Below are 20,065 nucleotides of genomic sequence, written 5' to 3' on the forward strand. Positions count from 1 at the left end.
TTTTTTGATCAAGCAAGGGAAGCATCCAAAAGGACAGAACCTGCCGGCTTTAATTACTTCTTGGAATTAATTTTTTTTTCTGTTGGAAAAGAAATACAAGACAGAGACAGTCCAACAAGTTCTTGGAATATGCTGGGGACAGCTTTTTCTTCAGAAGGTGAAGAAAACCATTAAGGGAGTGGCTATTTTAGATCTTCTGCTGACTAGTAGGCACGAACTGGCTGAGAGTGGAAGGGAATTTAGGTGAGAGTGAACTCCATCATTTAATGATCACTGCTACAAAAAGGAAAGGGAAAGCAGCAAAATAAAATTACTTCTTTTTTTTTTTTTTTTTTCAGAAAACAAAACCAAATGTTAACAAGCTCCAGAGACTGATAAGCAAGGTTTCGTAGGAAGACTGTTCAATTACTAAAAGAATGCAGGAGAGCTTGTCTGTTTTAGTCATTTCTGGAGTCAGCTCTTAATTATCCCAGGTAAAGGGAATAACCTAAATTGGGCAAAAACAGACGATAATACAAATTAGGCTGTGTAAATTAGTCTGCAAGACTCTACTTAGTACATTCACCTTTGAAAGGCTTATGAACAGATTTCCATAGAGAGAACAGCACCAGAGAGGAGCCTGGTGCAAACAGCTTATGTTCTGTGTCATGCACCGTTTTCTGCTGCTCTCCCACAAGCAATACTGAAGGAAGGCAGGGCTTCATTAAATCCCAATCCCCATAAACCATCTATCATCCGCAGGTGACTCTATATTATTACATGCATTAGCAGATTATCCCAATACAGAAGAAACTGCTGAATTCACACACGCACACCCCGCCACACACACACAATTTCCCTGATTTTTATGGTTTATCTAACAATCAGACCTTTGTGTTATGCCTTAAAGTATAAAATGATGCAGTCTGCTCTGATACTTTTTTAGATGCTTCATATAAAGGCTTTTAACTGTTCTTAGTACAAATGGATTGGTTCCAGGTTAGAGGAATGACACCCCAACAGTTCAACTTAGCTGTAAGTATGAACAATTTATTCCAAAAGAACAAGATGCCAACTCAGAGCTCACTAAGTAACAGCTGAATTCTGCCATTCTTACATTTCCACTGCAAAAATCAAACATCTACTTGCTTTTCTAGAAGTCCTTGCAAGGCGTTAATATACAAGTCCATCCAAGACAGCAACAGGGCGAACAGCAATTTTTTCTGTTGGAAAGCTAATTCCCCAGCTAGCTCTACTGCAATAGAAATCACAGTACTGTGCCATTTTGCTGTTTGGTAACTGTGAAGAACGGAGCTCTTTTTGTAGACATGTTTCTACAGTATCAATAGAACTAAGATGCTGAATGAGACCACAAGGGATGTTTGGGGTTTATATTATTTGTGTATTCAACCAAAGACCAATGAGTCTTTTCCAAAGGCTTCACATAGAAATTAGTAGATGAGATTTTCTGGCTTGAGAAGACTAGACAATAAATTTATTTGTTTTAAAGACAGAATATTTTAAGCCCTCATCAAATATATTCAGATGAATGTTAGTTCCACAACCAAGAAAAAAACAACTTTTTCAATTACTGGCCTGCTGTGTACTTTTGTTAATGTGGAAAAAAAAAGCATTTCTCCTTCCATGGAAAGATTACAATAAAGACAAGAATGGCATTGCACAACCTTGTCTGCAATCTGAAATTAAGTTCTCACATTAGAACAGAAGTAATTAGCATTTTCCCTAGCTTGCTTCCATGCAGTAATACTGCTGCCAAGCAAATGAGTAACACTATATGAACTAAATGAACACTAGAAAACAAATGCGTAGCCATTTCTCCTTCTCTGGAATAAAACTTAACATTGAAAACGGTACACGTTAAGTGAGAAACCATAAAAGTGTAGGTGCTGTTCCTTTATTATTTTGGCTTATATATATTTTATGAACAAAAGGAAAAAGCCATATGGTTGGTGAGAACATGTGGAAGATCTCCTTGAGCCATTTCCTTTGTTAGCTCTTCATGCTGGCTATAGTCATTATGTACCTTCCTTATTTCCGTATATGATATTCATTTGAAAATTTTCCAGTACTTCAAACACAGGTCTTTAAAGGAAGATTACAATTATACCTAGTGTTAAATTCTGTTTTCAGAATAGTCATCTTCTTTATGATATATGTAAGTGTGTGTATATATAGATAGATAGATATTTTATGTAAACACACATATTTAGTTTTCTCTTACCTTTCTAAGTGCTGCTGGTAATGAGGCAGTAGACATTGATATTGCTGGAAGAGCATAAGAGTGTGGACAGATTACTGATGGTATTTGGTTTTCTTGAACAGTATAGTGTCTGCCTGATATATCATAGTACCTGAAAGGAGAATAAACATTGTTGAATTAATACATCTGTCGTGGTTTAACCCCAGCCAGCAACTATGCACCACACAGCCGCTCACTCACAACCCCCCCAGTGGGGTGGGGGAGAGAACTGGAAGGGTGAAAGTCAGAAAACTCATGGGTTGAGATAAGAACAGTTTAATAATTGAAGTAAAACGAAATAGAATGGTAGTAGTAGTAATAATAATAATAATATAATACAATAATAATATACAAAGCAAGTGATACACTATACAATTGCTCACCACCTGCCGACCGATGCCCAGCACGTCCCCGAGCAGTGATCGCTGCCCCCGGCCAGCTCCCCCCAGTTTATACACTGAGCATGACGTCATACGGTACGGCATAGCCCTTTGGCCAGTCTGGGTCAGCTGTCCTGGCTGTGCCCCCTCCCAGCTTCTTGTGCACCGGGCAGAGCATGGGAAGCTGAAAAGTCCTTGACTGGTGTAAGCACTACTCAGCAAGAACCAAAACATCAGTGTGTTATCAACATTATTCTCATACTAAATCCAAAACACAGCACTATACCAGCTACTAAGAAGAAAATTAACTCTATCCCAGCTGAAACCAGGACAACATCCTAGCGAAATAAAGCCTGAGATAATATGTGCCGTATTACTTGACAAAACACACTGAGCTGTTTTCTCTTGTTGTAGTGGTTCCAGGCCTCTGGTACTTCTCAAGTTTACAGCTTTATTTTAGCCAAACTACTTGCTCCTCTTATTAGACATTAATTTGTCCCACCTGCTGCTTTAGCTATCTGAAACTCTAACTTGTCAGCTTTTTCCTGATAACAAACAACCAAAAACCAAGTACAATATTCAACAGGATAATCACATCAGAGCCACAAGGCAGAAAAATTAGTTGTCTTATCTAATGTCACTCCACCTCTACAGACCAGCAGATTACAACATTTGGGGTTTATAGCTGCACATTACATCACACGTTCTGCTCACCTTCCTTATGGAAGCTGTCTGAGTAAAGAATCAGCTGAATTCTCAAAACAGAAGGTCATTTATTGGGAAGATGCTGTCGCAATGGAAATGTATACAATCTCTAAAACAGTACATTAATTTTTAGCAAGTCAGTCCTAAAGCTTAATGGACCTAATTTTGCTTCTGTTTATTCTGCAGTGTCAATTTTGAAATTCTGAATCCAAAGAACGTGGAAAAGTTCACTTAGTCCCCTCCTAAGAGGAGGAGACTATTTTATATTATTAGATTTACATAGGAGACTATTTTCTATTATTATTATTACTATTACTATTGTTACTATTATTATTATTATTTTATAATAAAGTATTGTTTTATTTTATAAAATAATAAAAACTGACCAACTTATATTACCTCTTTCATTTCACTGTCTGAAAAATCAAAGTAGCGAGAATATAGAATTCTCTGAAGATACGGTTTTATTAAAAAGGTTGATAAAAATGACATTTTATATATTTAGTCTTTTAGATGATTAAACAATTAGTTAAAATCCAGCTTTTTTTTAATTTATGTATTTGGATATTTTTATTTCAAAATTGGATTGTATTTTTCATAGGATCATAGGACAATTCAGGTTGGAACGTATCCCAGGAGATCTCTGGTCCAACATCCTGCCCAAAGTGGGGTCAGCTATGGGATCGCACCAGGTTGCTCAGGGCTTTCACCAGTCAGCTCTTGAAAACATGCAGGGACAGAGACATCACAACCCCTCTGGGCAATGGTGAAAATGTTTTCCCTCACATCCAGTCTGAATCCCTCCTTTCTCAATTTTTGCCAGCTGTCTCTTGTCCTGCCACCATGCGCCACTGTGAAGAGTCTGGGTCCATCTTCTTGGTGACCTCCTCACATGCACTGGGGGGCCTCCAGGCCCCTCATCACCCCCCAGAGCTGCCTCCTCCCCCAGACTGAACAAGCCCTAATTCTCCATCCTCTCCTCACAGAGCAAGTGCACCCTCACAGGCAACCTCTGACCGTACTGGTGGCCATCCGATGAACTCACCCCAGTTTGAAACACTGAGAGATCTTTAGGCAGAAAATACCCTCACCAAATATTTCACTTTCAGCAAAAAAAAAGTCTCAAAATGTGTTTTGTTTTTTCCTTAAAATGTGTGTATTTTCCATTTCAGTTGGATCAAAACTCCCTTTCCCATAGGCTTCTTTTCCAGACTCATCACAAAGTCCCCAATCCAGCTCTGTTTGTACAGCTTTAGTTGCAAAATTAGTTTTATAACTGACTGCCATATAGAGTTTTCAAAGAGTAAATAAGGGAGCAGAAAAGCCTCAGGCATAGAGGTGTTCAGTTTATTGCATAATTGTGGTGAAAATGTTTTGACATTTTAACACATATCCCAATAAACATGTGCAATTATTTTGTTTATTTACCTATTTCTAAGGAAGAAACTGCATCGCTCTCAATAGCTGGTTACCTTCTCCAAGCCACAGCTGACTTTGAGCTGTCCATCTTGATTTTCATTTTCTGCCTCCACCAATGGAGGTTGCTTTTGGGGTGGTTCCACACACATTGTATATGAGAGAATTCAAAAGTCACGTTAACCAGCTGCTCACCTAGTGCTGAAAGATCCTGTTGCACCCTGTCTGATATAGATACTAGAGGCCTCTAAGACTGCTCACGGGAGCAACAGTAGACTGAGGACTATCAACTCAGTGACTCAGAGCGCTGGAACAAGTGACATAGTATGGGCAGGAGACCGGGAAGGCGCTTGGTTGAAGTCCAGGTAAGAAGTCCGGGTAAAGAGGAGGAAAATAACTGCACACCACGGGAAGCGGACGGAAGAGCTGTCAAGTCTTGAGGTGACACCAACACTCTGTGAGAGGCCGCCATTTGCAATGGTGGCTGCTGGGCTGCTGCCAAGCATCTGCTCCCCAAGTGCTATAAAATGAACGTCTGTCAGAAAACAATATGCCACTGATCCTACACGTCAAAATGCCAAAAGGAGGAAGCTCTGGGAGCAAACACTTCCTAGGTAGGAAGTCATGATGGTTCTCCAGGATCCCCCATGTCCTGCTTGCCCAGGCAAGCCAGCAACATCCACCTGGGAGGCACCTGCTGGCTCCCCTCCAGCGATGGAGGCAGGGCCCCCCCGGGGGCACCCTCACACCTCACCCCCATGGGCCCACTCCTGGTGGGCCATCAGTCCCTGGACACCGTTAGACCTCAGGGCGCTGGCCAGTCCATGGCGCGGTAGCCAAGAAGCCATTGTTTTCAGAGTACGGTGAAGGAGCACTGTTTCTTTCAGGCACCCTTTTTTAAAGGACACAGTTTCATGCCAAAAGCTGGAGCTGACAGAAGCAGCATGAAAAGTTTCAACCCAAAGACAGCGCGCTGGAAAACAGCCAACTCCAGATTTCCAGATGGGTGAGAAGAGGCACTCTTTGAATTTCTTCACGGATTAAAGCCTATCCTCCCAACAATCTGCTGATGAGCTGAGCTCACCAGAGCCTCTCAAAAGCTTTACTTTATGGCACCGGGCAGCTTTCCAGGGAAACACTGCGGTACGCTTCCCGCCTGAAGGCATGGGCACAGATGCAAGCTCCCAGGGGCAAGCCGGGGTGTGAAGGCATGGCGCTGCACCTCCTCTGCCCTAACTGCCCAGCCAAATTCTCTCCTTCCAGCCCAAACGCGGAGCAGCTCGCCCCAATTCACTGCGGAGAAGCTCACCGTGGGGCAAGGGCAGGCGGGTGGACAGTTACTGTAGAGGAGCTGACGCACTGTCAACCCACACCCTTGCTTTCCTCACCCGGGCTTGTTTGTGTAACCATACCCACTCGCTCAAAGCCCTGAGGGCCCGGGGAGAAAAGGCTGCTTGCAACACGCTAGGCATGTTATGAAACCCTCCCAGACGTTTTGCAAGGCCCATCAATTGTCGGAGGCACTTGGAGAGGAGCTTTGTCTGTGGAGGTAAGAATTTTTAAATCAGGAAAAATGGTGGGGTGAATATTTATGATAGACTGAGTAGTGTATTGTTTGCTATATGTTTGGCTACTAAATAGTGCAACTAATTACATCAAAAACGCTCAGAGTATGTTTACCTGCTCCACAGCAATGTGTGTCTGGCATGTTTTCATATAGCTAATGAAAATAATAACTAATTTTACAGTGAAGCAAAGGAAGACCAGGTAGGAGGCCTTGAAAATTACCAAGCTTCTGAAGAGAGCATGAGGCACTAAAAGGAGGAAGGAGAAGCTTTGCAGGTACATACATCTTCTCTTTAGCAGTACAGGGATACTGGTTCACAGCAGAACTACTGACTGGAAAAGGAACCCATCAGATAGGAATTAAACTGGGGAGTGCTCACTTTATGCTGCAGACCACACACCTCGGCCCCATCACTTGTACCTGTCCGTGCTGAAGTCCTTAGTAGCAACACAATGCTATCCTATTAACTGTCTTAAGATATTAATTGTCTTAAAATACGATGACAGTTACAAATAATTTTGAAGGGAATTAACCTGAAGACAAAAATATATGAAAACACTAAGATAGGACCAATAAGCAAACAACTCACAAAGAAAAAGAAGAAAAGAGGAGATTGCCATACATTTTAAACTAATAATGCTTACTAAACTGGCATTCTTATAATTTTACAGCCATGGCTTCCCTCATAATCCATCATATTCAGCCCTGATATCCATCTACAGTCTGCTGGTTTTTAGAACAGTCTTCTGTCTGTACCCAGTAGATGGTTCTTGCATATTAATTCCCATTTTCAATCAACACTTTTACACAGGATGAGATCATGTTTTAAAAAAGAGAGAGCATGTATGAGCAAGAGCAACTTGATTAAAATGGAAAGACATTTTGTTTGTTAATTCAGATCCTCTGCCCAGTCTCCCCCCTCCCACGCCATTTCAGCACTTAAATTTTTCCCCGGGACCAGCAAATATCAATTTGATCAGCAAAGTGTCTGTGCTAAAGACTTACTGCAAAACATAGAACAACATTAAGAGCAGTAAAGGGCTTTTACCTGGCTCGCCTGCCACCTAGGTGCTCATGACTATGATGGGTGCACCTACACTGTCAAACAATTTACCTCCCTGGTTCACTCCCTGGTCCTGGTCCCCTTGTCAGCCATACTGCACATGCATCACTTTGTGCTTGGATTCTCCTCTGGAGGAAACCAACTACTTCCCTCCAAGGAAAAGCCGAGGCGCAGCTCTGTGGACAGACTGCCCTACGGATGGTGGAGCAAGGATGGGACTATACCAGCTTTGGCTCCTCCTGCTCTACACTGTTCCAGCTAGCCTCCTGCCCTCAGACACCCCCTCTATGCCCCACACCACACCCCACAGCATGCAGCATACCTTTGGCATAATGCTATAAAAACACCAGTCTTGCAGGCAGCAAAGCAGCCCTCACGTTACCTCAGACACTTTGAACTGAAGCCACAAAAATATAATTATGGTCTTAGAGCCACGGGGGCATCAGGCCCAGGTCAAGTGTTAGGCAGCACAAACACAGCCAGTTCACTCTAGAGGCATGTAATCTTGAGAGGTGTGGATGCATATATAAGGATCGCTCCCTGGGGCTGATCCTTTAGCAGTGTAGACTCTATTTTAAACAAGATTTGTTTGGCTTTTTTATTGCACGTTATTTGAGTTGCTGTAGTTACAGTCTTAATATATTTTGAGCATTTCAAACAGCGTGCTCTGGGCTGAAGTTTTCCATACAAAGCTACTGTTTGTTATGCCTTCTGTCATCTCTTCCACAAAACCAGTATGTGGACTTGCTGAACAGTCTGAAGCAAGCTACGTACCGCACTTACATCACCTCTTCCCACTGCCTCAGCAGTCCCAATACTGTATCCCTGGTTATAGAAGAGAAGAGCTGCTTCTCCTCCCTTCATTAGAGCATTGTTCAGACCTGAAACCAACTTCAGCTCCTATACAAAGTGGTTTGTTACACTGGGGTAACTAAGCACCTCTTGTACCTACCTACTTACCTACCCACACAGGGTTTCAAGGAGTGAAAAGCCAGAGCAGACGCATGCGTCCTTGAAGGGACATGTGCTTGGGACACAGCTTTCTGCCATGGGAGTGACAGGGTCCATGTGTGTGATTTTTACAGGAAAACTGAGCATCTCAAACGTCTCCCAGGCCCTGGGACTGATGAGTGGCTCCGAGCTCCTCCTGGGGCATGGCATTAAGAAGTGGCGGGGAGGCACGCACACTCTTGTGCCAGCACCCTGCCATCTAATGGCCAGGCTTCAGATTCACAGCTGAATCAAGTTTTACCTTTCTGCCTCCACCTTTCTAGATGCTAGAGATAGAAAAGTCTGTTTAAACTACCTTAGGTCACATCTTGTCAGGGCAGATGTATTCCTACTGGCTTACTTCGAAGTGTTTTGTCATACATCTTAATAACAGGGTTAAAACCTCACCTAAAAGTACCCTTTGTTATAGTTACTCCACTCTGCCTTACTATGTCAGCCTAAATAATTCCTTTCTTTGTTTGGCAAATTCACACCATTTAAATATTTGCAGGCTTCAGCTGTATCTCTCACTCAGTCATTATTTAGCATAATCTTTCCGTTTGTAAATGAATTCCCATGTTCTCCTCTCTGTTTCCTTCTGACAACATCTCTCCGGCAAATATGCATCCAGAGCTGGACACAATCTAGTCACACCGAAAATCACAAAAAGCAGGTCTACTGCCTTGTCGCTTTGTTCCACGATACATTTGCACACACAAAGACTGCACAGACCTTTTTCTGAGCCACTGTAACACCACAAACTTGTCATACTTGTTGTCCACTGCCATACCTACATGTATTTGTTTTTTCAGCCCTACTGCCTTCCCAGTACAATACATTAATTTCAGGTTATTAAACATATTTGTTTGCATTTGGCAGTTTGTTGAAGCTCTGAGCAACTGCTCAGGAGATGAAATGGTTTCAAGCTTCGGGCCTTCTTGAGCTTCAAACAGCACGCAATTGGAAATACTACAGTCATTAGTCCTTCAAAACACATTTTCCCAAGTCCCAACACAGACACACAGTGTTGCTCTGTAGCCAAATCTTTAATACAGTGAATCCAAGCAGCTTCTGATTTCTTATTCCAAAATCAAAAAGCCTCGCTGTCATAGAAATTATTGCAGTTATTCATTATGTTTAAAGTTAAGTTCTTTAGCACCTCTACTAATTGGGAAATAAACCCAATACAGACACTTCAGACTGAGAATAACTGCATTTGAATTACGAGGTTATCTATCTCCTAGATAATCTGGAAACTTGGTGAATAATGTCTTTAGCTGCACCAGAAGCCCAGCCATTATATAGCTAGTTCAAATCTTCATGAATAGTAGTGTAGAGCTTGGTCTACATCAGGCCCGTACCAGATGCTCATCACCGTTTCACTCTTTTGCCTCCTGATAACCTCAACTAAGGAATTTAATCACTGTAATAGATTTAATTTTTTATCTTGCTGGCATCATAAATATCTTCTCAGCAACTCCACTTTTTCCCTTTCTGTATCTACGAACCAGATGATTATCATTCTCTATTAATATTGCTATGAGGAGACGCATCATAAATTTCAGTTAACACCTACCACAGACTATCACTTCTCTTTAGTTGTACTTCTAGCTCTTGTCTGCATAGGGAAAAACACAATCTAACAAAACCAACAAAAATAGCACCTTGGTTTGGTACAAAACCACTTGAACATATACTCATACACTTTCTAAAACCTAGTTTCAAAGGAGGAACACATTTTGTCATTTGATTACTTGGAGACTATTTGAATTAACTGAAGCTCAGTTTTACTCTGTAGTTGGAAGACCATTAACAAACTTGGTCAGTTACTACTTTTCGAGAAACTGAACCTCATGTGCTGATAATGAAGTCTAAAAAAAAAGTTATTAAAAACATAATTGTATGATGCCCTCCTTTGATCATGCTTTTTTTTTTTTAATTAGTCAGAAAAACACTTTATTACCATCTGACCACTGGGTGGCACCTTTACATAGATGCCAGATGTGCCCCAACAAACCTGCGTTGCCTGTGATAACCACTCCATTCCTCCCACAGCCAAGCGTTGACATTACATTAGCTCTCTGTATGCAGCCATGTTTGGGAGGCAGCTAAAGTTTATTACTAAAAATCGACTTTGCAAAATATTCCTGAAAATTTCCATTGTGATTTTTCTACTCCCAATTTTGGGGAAAATTGAAGCTGTATAAAATAACCTGTCGGTGAAAATCTGATTCTTTGAATACGTGTAAGTATTGGCAGCTTTTGAGAGACGTGACAGAGGAGACACATAACGATCTTTGTTGCTTTGTATCAATATAAAACAAATCATGCCTGACATTGAGGTAGCATCCAGCAAGCCCAAGCAAAGTGAAATTCCAGTTTTGGTGCAATGCATAAATACACACTGCTAACATGCTTGCCCCCAGAGATGATTTGTAACTATGCTGCACTGGAGTATCTCATTGAGTGTAGAGCTCATCTTGATATTTATATTCTGGGCTAGCTTTAAAGCATTGTATAAACAATAATCATCACATTGACTTAACCTAACAAAGGTAATATCTCATTTTATATAGCAAGAAGCTCAAAGAACCAGATGAAGCTGTTTGACTGAGGAGACAGAAAGCCAGCATCACTCATTTCTTTAAACACATGATGCTTTTCTTTCTTTGTTCATATTGACTCACCATGACTTGATGAACAGAAATATCATGTAACCACATGATTTTGCTACTTTCTGTAGCTACATCGGGAGATAGAGAAAGGTGTTTACAAATTCAGGGACATGAAAATACTTCTGAACATACAGACTCACACTTGCAACATTTTTCCCCCTGCTCTTTTATGTGAGTATTAGCATTTGGTTCAAAGTGATAGTTGGAAAAAATTAGCAAAGTTTGTGCTCTCTGCTCTTTAAAGTTTCTTGTGAGCATCTAGCAATCTGCCTTAGACTAAAGTTTCACTTTGAAAAAGTCCAATTCATCTGGGCATCTCTAAATACAGTGCAATTCCAGTGGCAAATAGGAAAGTCTTTAATTCTTAGAAAAAAGTTTCAGCCCACAAGAAGGGATGAAACAGGTTCACATTACACCAAAACAGGCCTCTCAAGTTCTCACTGGCCAAATGTGAGAAAGCCTGTGCAGGATGGGTACAGAGGCAGCAGGGAGGGGTGCACTAGCTAAACACACCTGAGCACTAGGTCTTGTGGCAGGGCCACATCTTGTCATACAGAAATGACCACAGTGCCAGACTGTGGCTGGGGACTGCAGCTTACAGGAAGGTCCCTTTCAGCATGAGACCTCAGAAGATTATGCAGCCTTTCAATAGCATAATGCTCCAGCTTTCCCCTGCTCCAGCCTCTTCTGCACCCATCGGGCCGATGAGGAGACTCCCGGGAAGGTCCCGTGAGATAAGCGGCAGGCAGCGGGCTGAACCCCTCAGCAGCACAGCCCGAGAGAATGAGGAACAGGCCAAATCAATGAGATGCATGCAGGGCTTGTGAGGTTTGGCTGGTGCTGCATGAACTCATCAATTTATCTATTCATCAAAATCTTCATAAACCACACCCTGCAATTACAGCAAAGGAACTCGCCTAAATTGAGTTGATTTCATGAGCTAAATTAGCCCACTGCCTAGAACAAAGACAACCAACTAGTATGGTACCAGCCACTTTACATTCGCATCAATTATGCTAAGCCTAATTGAAACTTGGGCTTTTGGCAACAAAGTACTGAGCCACGTTTTGCTCAGAAAATAACAGTGGCTTATATTCAATGGGGAACTGTGATTACAAATTGCATTAATGTAAGAGTTTATTATGTCATTTCTGAGTATCAACCATATAAATACCTAGGAAACCTATAAAACAGTTCCAAACATGCTACAGAAAAAAACAAATATATTTTTTAAAAAGTGGCACTATAGAGGCAGCAGTTAAGAATGCAGACTTGGAAATTTAGCTTTGAAAACTGGCCATGAAAACTTTACTGAGCTTTAGGTAGAAAGGAAGAACAATTTATTGCAATGGTTGAGCAACCCTTCTTGATGCCCGGAATGGAAAATGTAATTAAAATCATATATTCAATAAGAAGTAATAGGAAAACATTAAGTTATACTTAGGTAAGCCAGCTCACGTAATGTGAGATGTTTTGTTGCTTCCAGACTTAATAATGGACTGTATAATTTCAGGTTTCAAATAATGATAACTTCATTGCAAAAGATATACGGATTTTCTCATTTGCCTAAAAACATGCACCTGAAGAGATTTTAATATAAATCCTAACATTTTACTCTTTTGGTTTAAGAAACCACTGATTACTCTCATTCAAATTCTCTGCATATTCTATATGGAATGACTGAGTGAAGTTTGAATCATATCTTAAAGTAATAGGATGACAATATTCAATCACGATTTATAAATGTGTTCAACGGCCAGGTCCACAGCTGTCATGTCTCAGAGCAAACAATCTTCATGCTATATGTGTATTTGCAGTTATATTTATGAGAAAAAAACACTAAAAATGCTTTAACACAGACATATTTCAAGATACAACTTTGAAAAATCTATTTTCCTACTTCCTATGGCTTTTCAAGTCATGAGTGCAGCAGAAAAAGTAGTTCAGGGAAATCTTGGGAATCATTAAGCCAGGAGAACACTACGTATCAACTGCAGTCACAGATGCAGCATAAGAAGTGGTTTTGTCACCAACTCTAGCACAGCACCAACATACGATACCATTTCACAGTACATCCTGTAGCCCTACGGATTATCATCAGTGCTCTTCATTCTTATATTCTTTTGAGAGCAATGAATACAGATATTTAAATTGTCAAAACTTACACATCAAATTAAACACATGGATGTGAATGGGCTTTCTCCATACCTCCACAAAGGACAGGCTTTCTGCCAGCTCAAACAGGCATCATAACATCGATTCACACTATGAAGTGCTTCTTTGAAGTCATATTGGCTTTTTAGGAAGGACTAACTCACAGAGCAAGCAGCAGCAGACTTCAGGATTCATCCTGGATACGAGCTCACTGCAAGGCAGCCTACCTGCATCTCTGCATCTTAACTCTACAGAGCCTTAAGACCATGGGCTTCACTTTCAGAGTTTGTTTTGCTTCACCTTTGGAGGAATGAGAAGTTGTCTCCTGACAGTACTTTTGCTTCTTGTCAAACCCATTTATCACTCCCCTCTTCCACCTCCTTCTCTTTTCCACAGTTATCAAAAGTGATCTTGCAGGCAGTGAGGGAAGGTAAAAGAAAGGATGTAAAAAACAGGAGAGAGGGAGAAATTAAAAATTAACATGAGAGGATCCTGAGAAAGGAGGGCCAGACAAACTAAAGAGCATTTTTTTTTTAACTGGGACACTGACAGCCCAGTTAATTTTGTGTAAGGCTTTGTTATTTAAAATTATGAGCATTTTGTTACAATTCAGTACACTTACTTAATGCTGCTTCCACTTTGCTCATTAACAGCTCTCTTCTGGATTACTAAACCACAAGGCCTTCAACTATTGGTTAAGAACAGCTCATCTTCCAGCCTCAATGCTTGTTCATCCTAGGATGCTTAAATACCTCCTGAGCAGTAAACACCTTCAAGTTAATTATATTAAATGTCTGGGATGGAGACTGCCATGTTCTGAACACAGGAAAGCAGGCAGAGACTCTGTAATGAGTAAAAACAATGTGTTCCTATAATGAGATCATTATATCAAAAGAAAAATCCTAAGAAAAAACTAAGCAAGTTTTTAACTTTGAGGAAGTTGGTTAAGACAAACTCTTTATTTCTATCTCTTGCGCTGATCTGTGGCCACACCTCTATAAAAGAAATCCATTTATGTTGTCTCTTGTCTCTTAGATTTAACAAACATAGCCAGAGCAGAAGTGGCTAATCTCAATGCACATGTACTTCTGAGTGAGAACAAGTTTGATTTGTCCACCATAAGCGCTAACTTTCAGCCACACCTACTCTTCTGATTGGGTCTAATCTATTATTAATGAAAGCTCCCTCTCCACGTGACAAGCAAATTTAGATATAGTCCTCCTTATCTTTGATTAAAGATGTCATCTATAAAATTATAAGATTACTACGGTTGTGTTTGAAGCTGAACTAAGAAGAAAAACTTAAGGGAGTGAACTTGCTCTTACTAGCCTGCAGCTATAGCATCACATATTCTTACCACGTCTACCTGACCTGGTCTGTACCTAGCAGAAGTAACCTCCATGCTGTTTGCTGAAGGAAGTAATTTTCGTGTCTCAGTAACTGTCAGGCTTCAGTTCTTTGTCATCAAGAAATTAAATATTTTGGTATGGCACTAAGTGACAAACTACATTTTTCAAGTGTGCATGCATACTATCTCAGTGATTCTGATGCTTTGTGTACTTTCAGTGTGTAAGCTCCTGAAAGCTTCTAGTCTTCAAAAGATCGCATGACCGTTTAAACAAACGAAGAAACAAAAGCACCACGTACAAAGTTTTCTGGTGTTCCTTTGGAGCCAAAGGAGTTTATACCATCCTACTATCTCAGAATGTTAGGTAGCTCAGTTTGAATTTGGGTCTTACGCAAGACATCTAATTGACAGTTGAGTACAAAGAGTAATTAAGTAAACATCTCAAATCACACAAAATAATTCTACTACAATTTCAATCACATTTTAATTTCAAAAAGGTTCACACATTAAACTTTATCCTAAAGCATCATTTGGTACAAATGTATTATGAGTCTTGGACTTTACACATGAAATACAAGTCATTCTGGAGCCAGTTCAAAGACTGACTTAAGTCATCTAGGATGTCCTATTTGCAATAGCTTACTACAGAGTCATCTGCCAGCAACTCTGTAGTTACCTGCTAAAACCTTCTATTTTAATTTCTGCATTTGCCTACTTTCAACCCTCTAAGGGCTAGAACCAGTTTAACAAGGCATTTATCTTGTTATTTGTGACCCAGATGGGGCAACTCCTTCATAAGGGACAAAGAAATTCGAATCTCCCACAGATAAATTCTCAGGATTTAGGAGCAAAATATTTTTGGTATTGGGTTTTTAGACTGCAGAGTATTTTGTCTTGATGATTTTTCAAAGTGTAACATAAACCCCTCCTTTCTTAAAAAAATTTTCTGCCGACTAAAGGAGCATAGATTCCTTTTCAAAACCCTAAGTAATCTCCAAAAAAGAGCCAGAGTAAGCAAGTAGGTTAATCAACGCTCTGTTACTAGAATCGGTTATGCAAGGGAAAAGAAAGCAAGCAGTTGTGCTCTTGTTGTATTACACGCACAGTGAAACAAGTGACAATTTCAAAATCTTTGGACTTGGTCTCCAAACTCAGCCCTTCAAGCATTCCGAAAGCCTGCTGCAGGCTGCTCTGCACAGTAAATGCACATTTGAAAATAAGTTAACCTGGCAGCAGACCTTTAGGGCTGCGAAGTTTCTTCCTGCAAAGATACAGACTCTGAAATCTCTGTCAGGAGAGATTCATTACCCATAATGCTGAACTGTATGGGCTTCTGTCTTTGAGATAACAGTCACTTCGAAGAAGCCAAGGATCAGAAAGAGGCAACCAAGGATAACAAATAATTGCTAAATACTTGAAGTTTATTTTGAAGATCAATCATAGTTTAAATGTTGTAAATTGCTAAATTATAGATGTAAAAATAAAACAGCATGATTTTGCTGAAGCATCATAAAGAAATGACATTACTAAAAGACTTGATATGAACTATGTTTCCATCAGAAGGCAACACTGTAGCCGGGTCTGTAAGTCTGTTAATTACAAATCTTTCACATAAAAAAGTAAATGAAACATGTAATTTTCTATTAATGTTTCCATTAATTAATGGGAAAAAACAGGAGCTACAGAAACAAGAGGACACTGAGGTCTTGGTTTCACTAATTAAAGCTAGTTCAACATAATTTTAGTAACTCGGGTCTCCCTAATTAACACGTGCAATAACATTTTTAGGAACTTCAGAACAACAGTGACTGGACCTGTAAGCAAGACCCTACCATTCCCAGGCAATGATCTCTGGGGTAAGCCCAGTCGTACAAAATAACTTACACAAGCACACCTAATACTCTTCTCCCTTAAAGATGTGTCACAAGACTGACGAAAATGGAGGCAATAAACACTAGTCAAGCTTTACAAATTTCAGCACAGAAATCTAGAATTAACAGCTTTCATTTTACACACTCATCTCACTATCAAACCAGCTCATTCATTAAAAGTTTATTTTCTTACCACATAAGTCTGTATAATTTAAATATTACCCCAAATCCCTCTTTATCCTCTCAGTACTGATGTTTGATCCCAAGTCACAAAATATGTTAAAATGCAATGTCGGTCTCCTAAAATAAAAGCCAAGGCATAGCCAGTACAGCCAAACACCTGTCGACGTTAATTGGCGTAATACAAATTAATGAAAGCAGTTAGGGTCGGTGACGCAGAAGAAAAGACAGAAGCCCTCAACTAGTAGATAATACAGGAAGGGGCAAGCCAAACTGATTATGTTACCCTCTGTGCTGTTTTTAGCTTAATTCTGTGTCCTTAGTCATTCTTTTTTAATGCTCCACTAGGCAAATATTCAAGAGTTGGCTCAAAAAGTAGTTTTCCTATAGAAACCTTGGCAGACACTTAGAAAACTATTTCTGTTAAAAGGCTCTGCTCGTCCCTAGTAAAAAGGCGCGCAGTTTTCATTAAAGAAAAGCTTCAGTTCCCCTTTGTTTTTGTAAGCTGTATACAGCGGTATTTCTGCGCCTCACTCTGTACACACGTACAAGAAAACAAACAAGCAGCCTGAAAAGCCTGAGCAGACTGAACCATAGACCGCAATAACAGAAGATGCAAGATGACTGAAGGGTTTTGTTTCACAGCTAACTTTTGAAACTAGAACCGCCTCTCTTCCTCAACCCTCACCTTCATTATTAAATTGTAATTTGGGCTAGATTAAAGGACAGTGGAGCAGCGTAAAAGGAGGGGTGGAAAGCTAACCAAAGTAAGCACATTTGTAAAGGGACTTAGGGAGACGAAAGATTATTGAGCAGATGAAAATAATGAGACTGTTCCAGGCATGTGAGACATACAGAAATCAGAATGGAAGAAGTAAAACACTTCTGAAAATATGAGAGATGAGAAAGGTACTTTAAGAAAGGAAAAAGAAAGGAGGGTAAGAACTTCTTTAATAATTCATAGAAGAAGGTCTCCTCAAGCCATTTTTTTAACCATGTATTTCTTACTCTTGGAGGAAATGGAAAGTAGTTTTAGGAAAAATGATTTTGTATAAACATAAAAAATTGTCTGTACTGATGCAAGCTTTTGCAATTTGCTATTTTCTGTTGCATACATGCTATGTAGGCGCCATGTAAAAACTCAGACCCCAATATTAAGCAATACAATGTAATCAACAGGTAAACCATACTAAAGATAAAAAAGAGGGCATAAGAAATGAAATTCAGTATTACTTGCACTGCAATTATGCTGAGAATCTTCAGAATCTCACTGTGGTAGGTCCTGTCCCAAAAAGTGGGTATAGCCAATAAGTGGGAAGGGAGGAGACACAATTATGCTGAAACATCTGCAATTATCATAACAGTTTCAGAACGGCAGCTGCTTCACCAGATTTATCACCACCAAGACCCAACATCTGACAGGGAAGACTTGTGGTGGGAGGCATCAACACCCGGTAACAGCAGGTGTGAACATCAAAGCCAACAGATAGGATGTGAGTAAGCTCCTGGGAGTCATCCAAGATATACACAACATACGTACCTCTGTGGTCTTTCGAATCAAGATCACAGGACAATAGTGACAGTCACCTAAACCTGATGGCATTTCTAGTAACCTCCAGGATAACAGATATATCAATGATAGCCCTTCATTACCAGCTAAGTAATGATGCAGGACAGCAGGGAATATCACATTGTGGTAAAAAATGTCCAGTTGTTTGTTTGGACATGGATTTGTGTTCAAATTCGTGTTTACATGGATTACCAAATACAACCAGGTAAGTTCAACAAGTCTTCCAAAAAGAAAAGAGTTTACAGAGTCTACAAGGAACAAAGAAAAATTACACAAGAAAAAGTTAGAGTGTAAAATAATGTTAGATGGGCAAACCTATGTTTCATTAAAGCATTAAAAAGACAATACCTAATTTATTTTGTAAATAAAGTGGGGAAAATTTTCCTTCAATTATGCAACAGAGTAAATACTGGGCAAAAATAGTCCTGCCTTCCCTAGGCAATCTTATTAAGCTCTAAGTCTAGGATTTCTTTTTTCTTACCATAAGCTTACTAGCTACAAATGTTTTAATTTGTAAAAATTATCCAGGACTTTTCTAAAACTAAGCTGCAGCATTTGACCTCATATGCACCCCAGGCAATTAATCTCAAGAACTGTCAAAATGCAATGGCATTTATTCTTCCTTTAAAAAAAAAAAAATTGGCCTTAAATTTCCTTGAATAATTTGGTGATTCTTTCGTTAGAGATTCTGTGTGGGTTTTAAACATATATAAAACAATATTGTTTATCATATTTATAAAGAAGAGATTAATATACTTTTACCTTTTCTCTGGTAACTTGGGTTATTTCGTACAGACCTTTCTGATTTACGAGTCACAGGTATTTCATTTTTCTCAGTCTTCCAGAGTATCTATGTGCGTAAAACTCACCACACGTCTAACTATCATGGTTCTTCCACCAACCGTTCAGTCCAGTCATGCCTTTAGTAAGACAATCCACAAACTGATATAATAAATAGTCCAGTGGACAACAAATCACTAACTACGTATAAGCATCTAAGAGTTTTTACTGGGTCTGGCTGGGATGGAGTTAATTTTCTTCATAGCATCCTGTATGGTGCTGTGGTTTAGATCTGTGGCCAAAACCAGAGTTGATAACACATGTTTTAGCTATTGCTGAACAGTGCTTGCACGGAGCCAAGGCTTTATCTATTTCTTGCGTTGTCCCCCCAGCAAGTAGGCTGGGAGGGAACAGCTGACCCAAACCGACCAAAGGGATCTTCCACACCACGTAACGACACGCACAGCAATAAAAACTGTGTGCATGTATGCTGGGGCGTGTCTTTCCAAAGTAGCTGCTGCTCAGAGACTGGCTGGGCATCAGTCTGCTGGTGGGAGTTGGTGAGTGATTGATTGTGCATCACTTGTTTTTTTTTTCCTTCTCCTTTGCTTGTTGAACTATCCTTATCTTGACCCATGAGATTTTCTTGCTTTTCCTTTTCCAATTCTCTTCCCCATCCCACTGGCGGGGGGGCGTGAGCAAGGGACTGGTGGGTCAACCCATCACAACTGCTCAGACCTGATGAGCTTTTTGTAGCAGTACCAATGCATTTGATGTTCTTCATATGTACCTTAATGTTCTTTGCACCGATGTCATAAAGGGCAGAGCATGCCCAAAATTTCAGTTTCTTCATGAGCGTGCGAGCCTAGGTTGCCTCATCTGTAGAGAGAGTGGTTGCAGAAGGTGCTTATGGACAACATATCTTCAGGAAAGCTAAACAGCACATTAAAATAAAATCCTTTCCTCTATTTTTGATTGTCCACGGGCACACACATGAATAATTACAAAGGAATAATCAGTCAACTCAGAGGTGGGAAGTAGAAGGGAGACTTCGAGGATTGTTTTGCTGAATATACCACCCAATCTGGATGCCCTGAGAAACTGTGCAGTATTTTATGAATGTGAAA

At 40.1% G+C, this 20,065-nt stretch overlaps 1 protein-coding gene across 1 annotated transcript in view; it reads right to left on the reverse strand.

Annotated features, from left to right (window-relative positions):
* CRYBG1 (crystallin beta-gamma domain containing 1) overlaps window positions 1–2,348 on the reverse strand; it is a 65,631-nt gene extending 63,283 nt beyond the window's left edge. The window contains exon 1 of the mRNA XM_009463324.2: window positions 2,222–2,348. Within this exon, the coding sequence (XP_009461599.2) occupies window positions 2,222–2,257 (36 nt within the window). The 5' untranslated portion in view covers window positions 2,258–2,348. The remainder of the gene's footprint in view (window positions 1–2,221) is intronic.
* Between the last annotated feature and the right edge of the window lie 17,717 nt (window positions 2,349–20,065).

The sequence above is a fragment of the Nipponia nippon genome, unplaced genomic scaffold, assembly GCF_047370975.1.
Source record: "Nipponia nippon isolate SJK-2023a ecotype South Korea unplaced genomic scaffold, ASM4737097v1 scaffold_4, whole genome shotgun sequence".
Taxonomy (NCBI): Eukaryota; Metazoa; Chordata; class Aves; order Pelecaniformes; family Threskiornithidae; genus Nipponia; species Nipponia nippon.